The 13,185-nt window shown below is 40.5% G+C and overlaps 1 protein-coding gene across 1 annotated transcript in view; it reads right to left on the bottom strand.

Moving 5' to 3' along the window:
* The window catches only part of doc2b (double C2-like domains, beta), a 72,504-nt gene that overhangs the window by 26,041 nt on the left and 33,278 nt on the right, over positions 1-13,185 (bottom strand). Inside the window, exon 2 of the mRNA XM_008333006.3 lies at positions 10,285-10,364. Coding sequence (XP_008331228.1) covers positions 10,285-10,364 — 80 coding nt within the window. The remainder of the gene's footprint in view (positions 1-10,284; positions 10,365-13,185) is intronic.

Below are 13,185 nucleotides of genomic sequence, written 5' to 3'. Positions count from 1 at the left end.
CCCCGCTCCCGCCGCTGCCGCCGCTGCACATCATTCAGAAACTATTTTTAAATTTTGATTTTGATGTTCACGGACACTGAGAACAGAATTGTACTGATAGATTTCAAAAAGATTTGAGCCGGATGTGGCTAAGGAGAAGCTAGAACTGAAGCGACAGTTGCTACAGTTTAGCCAAACAGACAAGAACATGGCGGAAAGCTAATATTAGCATATATGAATTAAGCAATTATATGACAAAAAAACAAAAAACAAACTCAAACTCTGTTACTATTTTTTTTGCTAGCTGCTAGCCATTTTAGTGATTATTTCACTAGCTTAACGTTAGCCACTTTTGTTTATATTTTATACTTTAAGCATTTGAAACCACCTGGTCATTTTTAGACTACATTTTGGCTGTGACTCATCAAGTCCAAGGAATAAATCAGACAATTCAAGGACACTTTGTCCCAAACCTACGCTAATTTCAGATTCGGGTGACGTGTACGGAGTTCTTTCATTGTTTTCTATTTTTACGTTGCTGATTGACAGAAAAGGATAGGAAGGGCATAATAGTGGGGGAATAAGAATTAGCAGAGAACAGTAAATGTGTTGTTTGGCTGAAATTCAATTCAAGGACCTGCAGTCAAAGACATTTCACTGTCACAAACTGAAAACTTTTTATGGTGAATTTCAGGTTTTGCATCCTTCGGTTTGGCTTGTGATTTATTTTGGGGAAAAAAACAGTTGCCTCATAAAGTAAGGTTTTTTTTTTCTGCCAAAACAACTTTTTCCATGCTTTGAGAACCTTGAGAAAGCTGGAAAAACATTTGCAAAATGAAAAACTTTTCAGATTTTACTTCTAATAATCAAATTGGCTATCCACAAAAGGCCAGCAAAAAAGAAAAAGAAAACCTGTCTCTTGTATCTGGACCAGTTTGATGTACCTGTGTGTCACTGTAGGCCACAATGGGAACAAATCTCCTCTTTTCTTTTCTCCCTGACCCAAAACAGAGCAGAAAACACTTCATTTGGTTGCAAAAATGTGTTTGTCTGTTCCTCTCCAACTTTCCACTTCTACCTTTGTCATGGACATTTTGTTGCTTTTTGGGTCAAGTTCCCTCAATAGGTTTACAAAACATTGTTTGGTTTGTTGGTGTCGGTGTGTGGAAGGTTCCACTTCATATCCAAATTCTAATAGTTTGAGTTGCAACGACAAAAAACACACTTCACTTCAAAAATAGAGGCAAGAAAAGTTGAGTGTTCAGCCCTGAGATGTGATGAAAACGTGATTTTGGACTTTGGTGAAAAAGAATGGACATTTTCTAATTTGGCAAACACTTTGGAAAGACTTGCGAGTGTATGTTCATCCTAAAACAGATAATAGTCGTGTTTGATAACTGATTAAAAAAACCAAACAAGTGAAGTTCATTTCTTCCTCTGAGACCCATTTCACACTTGTAGTTTCATATCAGCCACAGTGAATTAACTTCCTTTATTTCTCATTAGCTCGTTTGCTTTATATTAACGGATCAGAGCAACTGTGTGAAAAGTCTTAATTTAAAATTGAAAAAAAAAATTAAAGAAAAATCACACACAAAGGAGTTTCACACAGTTTTCAAATTTCTTATTTTAATGAGAACCAATTTGCATTTGATTTTTACCAAGAGCTCTGGATTGTTTGATTTTTAGTGAAGCAGTGGGAAAATAATGATGTCCTCAGTGAACTGGTTCTTTTTCAGATGTTGGGGTTTGACGCCTGAGTTGGTTCAGCTGAGCTGGGAATTTGTTTAAACTGTTGCTGCTGTGCCTTTTTCATGATGAGAGAACAGACAAAGACACGGAACACGGACTGCTGTGCCTTTTTCATGATGAGAGAAGTGATGAGGAACAGACAAAGACATGGAAGCAACAAATACTCGTTTTTCTTGCTCCTGTAAGAGCAGCATGAACAAGATCAAGACCTTAAGGGACAGGCAAAGACCCAACAAAGACTTTTGAGAAAAGACTAGATGGGTGAAAGGCTCTAAAGGAAGTTTGAACAAAAGTTTTGAGAGCAGGATTTACATGGGACTAAGATTTCAATGGACCAAGAGTCAAGACAAAAACAAGACTTTTTGTGGTATTTAATCAAATCAAGATGGTTAGGATTCAGATGAGGACAAGATCAGACCTGGAGAAGATCAGAATATTTATGGCGACTAAGAATCGGGGACACAGAATCTGAGAGGAAGTTAAGAAAATAATATAAAAACTGAACAGAACTCTGATTAGACTTGAGGGACTTGAAGAACTTTCTATTCCAAAGGAAAAGAACAAGACTGGAGCGGACCATGGATGTGTAGGACCAAGATGTAAATTAGTCTTTGAAGCCACAAAGACCAGATGAAGAGTATCTGGATGAAGGAGTATGGAACATTGGTCAAAAAATGTGTAGACTTCCAGTAAAATATAGACCAGTTTGTCTGAGGTCCCGTTGTTGGACTAACCCAGGGCCAGAGAAGGTCCAGATGTGCCTGAAAAACGTGTGAACCACAGAGTTTTATCATGTACTGCTTCATGTAGGTTGTGTTCTGCAGATTCTTTGGACCACGACTAGTCCAGACTGGATGCGTTGTGACGTGAAGCAGCGTCCAGAGCTCAGAGCTCTGACTCTGATGTTGTCCCACGGGCAGCACTTCTGACTCTTTAAACTTTACTTCCCCTGTGTTTTTCGTTCCCTTTTCCACACCGTTACCAAGAAAAAACTGATTGGAGAGCTTAATGTCCCGTCCTCATCTACATCCATTGTTGCCTCCAGGCGTCCACCTGAGCTGTCAGTGAAGCAGCGGAACATTATGAGGGGTTAGATTGGGACGGACAGACAGCTGCGTCATGCTGCTGATTGCACGAGCAGGACTGTGAATACTCAGTTGATCATAATTACCCAGGGCTTGAGGAAAAAAAATGACCAAAGCCAAAGGCAGATGGGTAACATGCATCTGTGAGTTCACACACACACACACACACACACACACACACACTCATTCATAACTGCTGCCTCCAATAATGGTCCTTAAATGCTGTGAAATGAAGTCCAGCTCCCCCCGTTTTGGGAATTATGAACTAACTCAATGGTTTTAAACCAAGAAGTTTGAGTTGTTGTGTGTGATCATGTGGGTTCAAATGAAAACAGCTTAATGAACAGAAATGGAACGCGGACATTCCAGAGCGTGCACAAGTGGATGGATTAGGGTTTTTGAGGCGTGCACAAACTGAGGCCCTCGATCATCTGGAATGTCTCGGAACACATCCATCTTCAGTGTCAGTTATTTACAGAGTTTAAATATGGTTTCTTCTCTGTTGGTTATAGTTACTCTAAGTGAATAATTTACCCAGAGAAGTCAATAAAGCTCCGTCTGATCATCTGTGGATCCTCAGGATGGGCAGTTTATTTCCAGCAAATACTGTTCATCCTTATTTTCTAAGCCCTTCATCATCACCCTGCTGTTTCTATTCCACGCCGCACCATCAGCCTCTTCATCGACCACGGCATAAGTCTTCATTACCATATGTGACCGGGTCCCTCACCCTGCACTGAGAGGAAGCATCAATCACCGGCAGCAGCAGGAGATAACGGGATGGATGAGCCGGAGCATTGATCCCGTCCCGAGAGGCCGACCTACAGTTGTGTTTAAGAAGAGGTTAATGCCTCGGGGGGGCAGCTGGGATCTGGCCCGGGAGCTCAAGTCAAGGCCACTTGACGTGGTCGGTGGAGTGATGGAAGCAGAGCATGAGGAGCTGACATATGGGCTCCATTCATCACCGATAAACTGCAACGGTGGTGGGCGGAGAGGGCGTGGCCTGGGTCACCGGGTCACAGTATGATTCATGTTTCTATGTCACTGATGACGTGATATTGATGTGTTAGGGAAACAGGTTGATTTGTGTTTGTGGCTGTGAAGTTGATGATGATGTGAAAACAGCTGTGGGAATTGGACTGTGATCATCAGTATCTAAAGACAGACCATGAAGTTAGTACTTCAACAACAGCCACAGCCATGTGTGAGATTACATGACCAAAATCTATAAGAAGAATTTTTCACCTTTTATAGCCATTTTCTACTCTTTTCTACCCACAGCTAACCTGTAGTTAACACATGGCATTCTAAAGACTGTGGAAAAAAATGTAGAAATCCAAGGTCTATAATGGCCTTGTTAAGAAAATCCTTACATTACAGCACATAATGGAAAGTAACTGCTGGAACAATCTTGATTTATGAAGTGTAACTGCAGAGTGGAGCTGAAGATGGAGTTAAGGTTCAGGTCAGCAGTAAAATGTTTGACCGTTAGGTCCAGTGCAGTCCATCACCACGGAGCCTAGTCTGTTTCTGTCACTGTTTGTTATCAAAGTGTTCGCTTTTCATCTGCCGACTCGTCCTGCTGTGTAATTACTCACACTTACAGTATGTAGAAACACAGGGAGACACACAAACATTCATTCACATTTAACATTATTGGGTGTTTTTTTAAAAAAGGAAATTTAAACTAAGTCACAGTGTAATGGCCTCTGAAGAGGAGGAGGAGGAGGAGGAGGAGGTTTGGGTTAATGGTGGTTCAGATCAAGGGCCACAGGGTTTAGCATCAGTGGGATCAGACTAAGTAATCGTGAGCAGCGACTGTTCTTTTCTCATCATCTTACCTTCTTGTATCTGGGGACAGGAAGCTGTTTTGTTCCCACAGCAGAGACAAAACACAGAGAGGATGATGTAAGCATGCAAGAGAGTGAGGAGCAGGAGGGACAGAAGAAAAACAAAATTAACATGCAAATAATGAAATAGTGGAAATAAAACAAACACAAGATAGGAAGCAGACAGACAGAGAGCAAGAGCATAAAACAGTAGCAGCACCTACAGAAAGGATAGAGAAAACAAGTACCACCTCTGCCAACAGTCCTGGACATTAGGGACAGTCCAGGACCACAGCTCCACTCAGTCTTGTTTTTCTTCCTGAGACCTGGCTGATTTCTGACCCAGCACTTTTTCATTTGTTTGTGCAAGACTTTAAAAGGTCTATCAGGCAGTGACAGGAAATACAAAAAGAAAATATAGAAACAAAAGAGCAGGATACAAAACACAGCAGCAGCAGCAGCAATACTGCAAGTGTGTGTTTGTGTGTTTGTGTGCGTGCCTACACACTGGTGTGGGCGTAGTGGACAATCAGAGGGCAGTCTGCAGTAGCTGGACCACAATAAAGAACTGCAGCTCACTGTTGAGTTTGCAGTGTAGGTGGCGCTGATTACACAGATTCTCTGCCATTGAATGATTAGACAGTAAGTCTGAGTCACCCGTAAGAAAAGGGAAGACGTGCTCCAGACTCCTCAGGCAGCTGTTAGCTTTAATGTGGGCGCGTCACAGTCGAGGTACACGGCCACACTTGTAGAGCGGCGCCGTCTTCAAACACCAGCACTTGTGAAGCTCCAGGATGTGGCAGCAGCACGGCTGCGTCTCTGAAGCTGCATCAGAAGCTGCGCTTGTCAGAAACACATCTGACGCTGCTGCCTTGATCCTGCCGGGAGATATTTATTTATTTTCTGGCGCATTCGTTTAGTCTGTCAAACACGAGCTTTACTGCTGCGCGGCGTACACTCTGCACACAACCGCAGAACATCCTACAACTGCTGCATACAGTAACCTGTCAATGGAACAACACTGGAAAAAGTAGCAGCTACTGAAATAGCTCGTTCACTCAAAGCACATTGCTCCGCAGGTTGTTCCTTCTACCTTTGAGTGTCATACAGCCCACTAAGTCTGGGATGGAACCCAGAACCCTACGGGTGTAAAACAACTGCGCTGTCTGCTGAGCTACAGCCACAGTGTTGGACTCTAATTAGTGAAGTGTGACTAATTAGAATCTCACACAACTGTGATTGATTTTGCCCCTGGTATCGTTCAGTTTTATCCCAGGACAGTGAAAGCATCACTGGGTCCACTGTGTATCTGGTTGTACCGTTAAAGTTAGCAGTCAGGCTGCTGCTAACTGGATAACAATTTTTTTGGTGAGTCAGGCTGCTGCTAACTGGATAACAAGAAGGGGAAAACATTTTTTTGGGACTGTTTAAAATCACACTGGGCCACTGGTTTACAATCTCTGAAATAAGTGAAGAGTTCAGACGTACTGATGAGGCATCATGTTAGTGTCTAGAAAAAAATAAATAAAATAAACGATGCCTGGTCTTCAGTGATGACACGGATCAGTGTGCGACCTTTACCAAGATTAATGGATGAAAGTAGATGTTTAATATGCAAATTGTGCCACGGACGGAGCTGTTTCCTGGAGGAATGTAAATGTGTTTTGATGCTGAACTAATAAATAAAATGGAGATGTTTTAGATCGTGTTTTGTTCGGCAGAGCTGTCTCCACAGACCTCAGACTGCGACGTCAGCACGACATGTGCTGCCTATAGGCAGGAGAATATAGAACATATCAGGAAATAATGCAAACGTTTTCCACACTTGAAAAGTAAATAGTGAAGAAGTGAAGTAGAAAGGTAGACGTGGAGCCAGTGAGCTCCTGCTGTATAACACTCTGTCCTCAGAGAGAGGTGTGAGGTTGTAAATGTTCGGTTCTTTTTCTGACTGAATGACAGTCTTAGTAGTAAAGGAACGACAACATCTTGTTCACAGTGTATTTAAAGTTTTTTTTTCCGTTTTTCTCATGAGACCTAGTGAGTTGTAGGGACGTCTGCAGTGACATTGCAGTAGAAGGATGCTGTCTGTTTCAGTTTGAACATGCCTGGTGTATTATTACAGAGAAGAACAGAATATTTTATTGTCTTCAGTTCAGGAGAGAGACGACAGAGAAAATTGGAGACGTGGCTAAAGGTGCTCTGACATTTGAGCAAACGGAGCAGCCTTGGCTGAGGTTCATCTTCTCTGGGGCTTTATCTGGTTACAAATGCAACAGGTGTCCTCTAACCTGCCTCCATACAAATGAAATGATTCTGAAAAAAAAACAAAACAAAACCCCTGTAGCTGTCTGATGCTGTCAAAATAAAGGAGAAGCATCCAGAGTCGGGAGAGGAGGTGGGCCTCCAGCTGTAGTGGTGCGTTCATGATAATGATGTCGAACTGTCACCTCCGAGTTCCTCTAATAAATTATTGTCTGTTTCCTCCTGAAGTCATTTTCCTCTTCTTCTGTGGGATGAGCAAGCTCCAAAGTGAGATTACAACAGAAAAGACTTCTTAGCCAAGTCTTTTACTCTGTGGTTGTAACACTAGTGCGGATGATGACACGGTTGAATCAGAAGCGAATCCACTGATCGTCGTCTATGAGTCACTCTGTACGAACCACAAAAATCCCACCCGGAGACGTCGTGAATGTGAGTGGAATCACATCAGATCAGAGAATATAATGCTGATATGATGGTCAGAGTTACAGAGTCAGCTGCTGCTGTTTGAGACTGTGCTGTGACTTCCATCTTCATTGTTTTATTACATAAATTACATCCTGTTCTGAGGATGCAGTATTTTACTAATCATAGCAATAAACTGAAGTTACCTTCTAATTAGAATATTTATTTTTTATTTCATTTTCCTACTATCTTAACCCCTTGATTATATTAATCTGTCTTTACTATAACTATTATGTCAGCTATTTTCTTAATAATTAATTTAGCCATTTACCCCAATGAAAACACAGAAAAAGGGCTGGTAAAAAATTCAACAACTTGCCATAAAATAATACAATAGGGGGAAATTGAAATAAGAAAAGCGGCAGCCATGATTGACAGTTTAACCTGAAAGTCATTAATGCAGGTGGCATTTTGTCCGCACTGCGCTGAAAGAGTGACTGGAGTGGAAATTAAGGCCCTGAGACCACGTTAAAATGTATAAGATGTGTGAAGGCTTCTTTCTGACGCACTGGGCTGTAGAACTGAACCTGTTGAGGCCTTTAGCATATGGCATACACACACACAAACACACACAAACACACACACACGGTCAACATGCACCTCATCAGGAAATCATTAACAAACACACAGTTCTTGAAATGTCAATTTATGGTGAATCCTGACTCATACAGTAATGACTGGAGCATAGAGATGGTCGGGAATACAAAATGAGCGCCGATGAACCTTACCTTTGCCAACATGTACACTATTTATTTCTCTGCTGCAACATGAGAATTGTGCCTCCACAAATGTGACATTTCATAAAAGATGCAATGAATAATGAAAAAGGAATTGTAACGTATCATCTGCATAAAGTGAAATCCACTGATTAGGCCTTAAAATATTCTCTTTAGATAATATTGACCTCTGTGCATATTAAATGCATTTTGAACGGAAACATTTGCTGGATTTTAGTTAAAATTGCATTTAAAACACACATCTAACTTGCCAACACACACTGTTAATGTCAAGATCAGTCAAGATTTATTTTTTTCCCACACACCAGTTCTTGGCATTCTTATATGATTCATAAAAAGTCATGGAATGTGGCTCCAAAGAAAAAATTGATTCATGGTGAAAAAAAATCCCCGAGACTGATATTTAAGCGAGATGTTTAAACTCTGTCTACTTGGCTGAGGCAGCGGATTTTCAGGAATGGAGTGTCATAGAACACAGCCAGCGCAGACCAACGATGGCCTGACGCCTACTTTTCTCCCCTGCTCAACGGTCCTGCCAACTCCAGTCCTCGATGCCCAGTTTTCTTTCTGGCAGACGGATGGGAGAAGTTGCAGTTGCTGACAGCAGCCGAGGACTTTAGCAGCAGCAGTCGATCATGACGAGCCAGTCTCAACATCAAAGAGAACACCTTCACTTCAATTTATATTTAAGTCAGACTTTATCGCCCAAACGTTATGAACCGGTGACACCAGGAAAATGTTTGGACAAGTTCCACAAGGGGTCACCGCTCCTTTGGGAATTAAAACAGAATTGTTGCAGTTTTGCAGATGGGATTTTTTTTTGTTTTGCTGCAGTCCATGGTTTTCTATGTCTGACTCTTTAAATGATTCACACACACAAACGAAGTGTCCACTAATCAATGCCTTTGTCTTTTAGGAGCATTGTTTATATATTATATTTTAATGTATTTATTGATGCCTTTGTCTTTTAGGAGCATTGTTTACATATCATATTTTAATGTATTTATTGATTTTTTTTTGTGAATAAAATTAGAATAAAATAATGCCAAGTTGTAACACAAAAACAAAAAACAAGAGCAGTTTAATGAGTCATATTTTTTAACGCTAAATTGATTGCACAATTCTAACTGCTTACATTTGGCCGAGGAGGTAAACCACACTCTTTGTGGTGTGACAAACTGAAAACACATATTTGTTGCTGCTCTTCACAGACTCTAATGTTCTCGCAGATGAAAATATCACCAAACATCTCCCCCTCTCACAGAAAACTGTGGGATGTGTAAAGTTGCTTCTCCGCAGCCTTTTCTCTTGGCCAACACTTGTTAGTCAGACTGGAGCGTCGTTAGCTGCAAAAACTGTCGTCTGACAGACTGATTGTGAGAAGCATATTTAATTGTTTTTTGTTTTTTTTTATCAAGCTGTTAAACGTCGACTCTGGTGAAACTGAAACTAAAGTCACACGGTCCACAGAGGAGGTGAAGGAGAAGGTGGGAGCACCGTCAGCCGTGACAAGGGTTTCATTAGGAGTGACCGGGATTGACTGGATTACAAATGAGTAGATTGGAGGTTAAACAGTTTGTTACTGTCACTGTGTGAAGTGAGACGGAGCTGGTCGACAACAAAGGAATAAAGAAGGCAAAAAGGTTTGTGAAGGAGGACGTAGAAAGAAAGACCTGAGCAAAAAGAGACCTGATCAAAGTACGCAGGAAGGTAAATCAAACTTTTCCCCAAAGGATTGTGGGTACTGTAGTTGCTGAAAGTATCTCCTCTCCTCAAATAATTATTTTCCAAATTCCAGCTCAAAATTAAAAAACCAGTGCTCATCATCGTTTATGAAGACCAGGCCATTGGTGGATGCTCCTTTTATACCAGTTTTTGTCCTAATTTTAAAAAAACTGTATGCAAAGTAATAAGATATTAGTTTTATATTAACTTCTGTTGCTGATGACAGATGTCAGCAGTAATCTGGAGTTAAATGTGTTGCACAAGGCCACATCAGCATGTAGACCAGGTTGGTAACAGACAGTCAAACCCTGAAGTGACAAATGTAACATGCTGAGCAGCACTGGTGAATCTACCGCTGCTTCTGCCTGGTTATAACTCGGCACACGTATTTAGTGTAACCACGGTCATTACCGTCATCATCATTACCAGCAGCAGAATGAACATGAAGCCTACCTTGGCCTTGTTAATGGTGCAGTGCAGCGCATTGTTCTCCTGGTCGTAGAGCAAACTGAACTCCAAGGTCCCCAACGTGGCTGCAAAGACAGGAGAGGAAGAGAGGAATTAGCTGCTGCAGGAAAACGATCTTTTTATGCTGCTCTTTCACCTGCAGCCTCGTCTGAGAAATCCAGATTATCCCGGCGCTCTGGGGAAATCTTTGCAGCACCGACGTGTAATCACAGCCACAGTAACCGACAGACAAACGAACATTTACAAACACACAGAGAGAATGCTGTGGAGATGTGGAGATAAATCCGTGTCTCAGTTGGGTTTGAATCTCAGCGAGGTGTAATTGGAAAAACCTTCTGTGACACCGTGATAAATTCACTTCACCGAGATGGAATGAAAGGGCTTTTTTAGTGAGTATAATTAAATAATTAGTCTTTATCCAGTGCTTTTTTAAAATTCTCTTCTCTCTCTATTGTTGAACGAAGCAACAGAGTCTGGGGGTTGATGTGAGATGATATGAATGTTAGTTTGTGTGACGTGTGTGTTCAAGTCAATGTAGTTGTTGTCAGATTTTTTTTTTCAGTTACAAACCAAATCATTCATTTTCAAATATGTGTTTTAACAGTGCTGTAACTGACTGTTGTCTGAACCTTAGTTATATATGTGTAGGTAACATTTTCCTTGGGATTAAGCAGCAGTAGCTGTAAAGTTTACTGAGGCAAAATGTCATCTGTGAGTTCGTTCTGCACAAAATCATTTACTTGACTTGTTGACCTTATTGGCCCTTTCTCTTTATCCGAAGCCACTGCATCTTAATGAAACACCGCAGTCCAGAGAATTAACTGCAACCCCTTTTTATGCATCATCTCATCCTTTGTCCTTTGGTAACAATGTGTGATAAAAGACTCATTTCTCATTCACTGGACTAATGAAACGCTAGGATTACAACATTTTCAATTAAAACATAATGGATGTGTGGGTTTTTCTGAGGACATAACAACAGGGGCTGAAAATACTGGTGGCAAAAACACCAAGCTTTTTTTTAAATTTTTTTTATTCACACTCTAGGTAAGAATTTAACTTTAATTTTGTTAACTTTGACAGTAGCTGTAAAGACGCGATGGCACCACCTACATACGTCCTCTTCAGCCATCAAGTACAAACACGAGGTGTTGTTTCTCTGTTATGTGACTTATTGTTTTTAACTATTGTTATTAATACAATTTGTATGTAAATGTGAAGACATTTATACAATGTTAGAACAGCACATCAATATGTTTTTTTGTTGTTTTTTTTAGCCCTTGTGGAGACCTCTTTATTTCCCAAACTTCAGTCAATCTTTAAAACTCTGATAACAAACAATCCTCTGTGTCACTGTTATTTATGTTTTCTGTTCTTCCACCTCACCGTTAGACCAGTGGGCTACAAAAGAACCCCCACCATTAAGTGTGGAGACAGTCGTAAAAAGCAGAGCTTTGACTCCTGACAAAGCTCCAGGATATTTGACATCTGCCGTTCAGATGTCAAGGGATGAACCTGCTTCTCCAAAGTATTATTCCGTGGTTTAACAAGCGACCTTCCCTTCAGCTTTTTTTCTATTTCAGGAATTACAAGGTGAAAAGGAAAAAAAAAAAAGAAATACCCAAGACTTAAATTCAGGCTGATTTTTTTTTCTTTTCTTTTTAATCACTAAAATGTTATTATTGCCTGCCCAGGGATGAATCATTTCTCTTATCAGTGGCATATCCTTAACCTAACAGAAATTAAAAATAAACTCTGTGTTTGACTCAGCTGATTGGTCTTGACACAGACTGTCAACATCACTTTAAGTCCGAAAACAGAAAACTCAGTAGCTGTTAGTCAGAGAGTTCACAAAGTATTAACAGTCATTTGTTGTCGGACTTTTTAAGACTAATAGTGATCTACTCTGACACCAAACAACAATCTCTCAGTGTGTAACCCATTAAGGCCTGAATCACCACTCATTGGTTCCATTGAAAAATGTTTGCAGATAAAAAAAAAAAGACGATAAAATTAATGTCACTAATGATGATGGGGATTTATGGGACTGCTCACTGGTCAAATTATAGAAGAAATGCGTGAAACTAATGACATATTTTCAAATATTACTGTGACACTACAATACTTTGTATGTGTATGTACTGCATATTTAGATAGATAGCACTTTATTAATCCTTCGGGAGTTCCCTGTTTTACACTTTTACTTGTTTAAATGTTTATTGTTTTACTGTTTTGTAATTAATCTTGATCAGGTGACTGAAATGCACCAATGAAGAACTGAGCCAAAATGTAAAAAACTTGGACTCCAAACAAATTTGTCTCAACTGACAACACTCAGCCAGGGAAGACGCAGTAAAGCATAGAGAATGTGAAATCCATAGGTTTCAAGATTTCTCAGCTTCAGCAAGATCGAAGTTTCTTCTGTGCAAAAGTAAAAGTGCAGCAATTCGTCAAATCACTCAAGTATTCCTGCCTTGTGAAAGTTGTAACCCCCCCCCCCCCCCATCTCGCCCCCGACACATTTTTACACTTGACTTTTAATCAATAGAAAATGGCCTGTCTTCGGATAGTTACGTGTTTTTTGTCAGAACAAAGAAATGATGAATGTTTGACAAAAAGAAAAGAAGTGGTCAATGCGTCTTCTTCAAGTTGTTGCCTGAAGCTGCGACTGTAATAACAGGCAGCCAAGGATGTCAGCACATTCATCATCACACACAATAGGAACAAAAACACAGACAAACAAGATGGTGATGATGATGATGATGATGATGATGATGAGACTGTAAATATGTAAACTTTCTCGGACCACGTTCCATTCTTTGTTTTCTGACATTGTTTTTTGTGGTTCCATCATCCAAACACAGATACTAATGTGCTTCCTGTGCA

The sequence above is a fragment of the Cynoglossus semilaevis genome, chromosome 19 (genome assembly GCF_000523025.1).
Source record: "Cynoglossus semilaevis isolate Cse_v1.0 chromosome 19, Cse_v1.0, whole genome shotgun sequence".
Lineage (NCBI taxonomy): Eukaryota > Metazoa > Chordata > Actinopteri > Pleuronectiformes > Cynoglossidae > Cynoglossus > Cynoglossus semilaevis.
The sequence above is the reverse complement of the archived record's forward strand: the minus strand, read 5'-3'. Positions and strand labels throughout refer to the sequence as shown.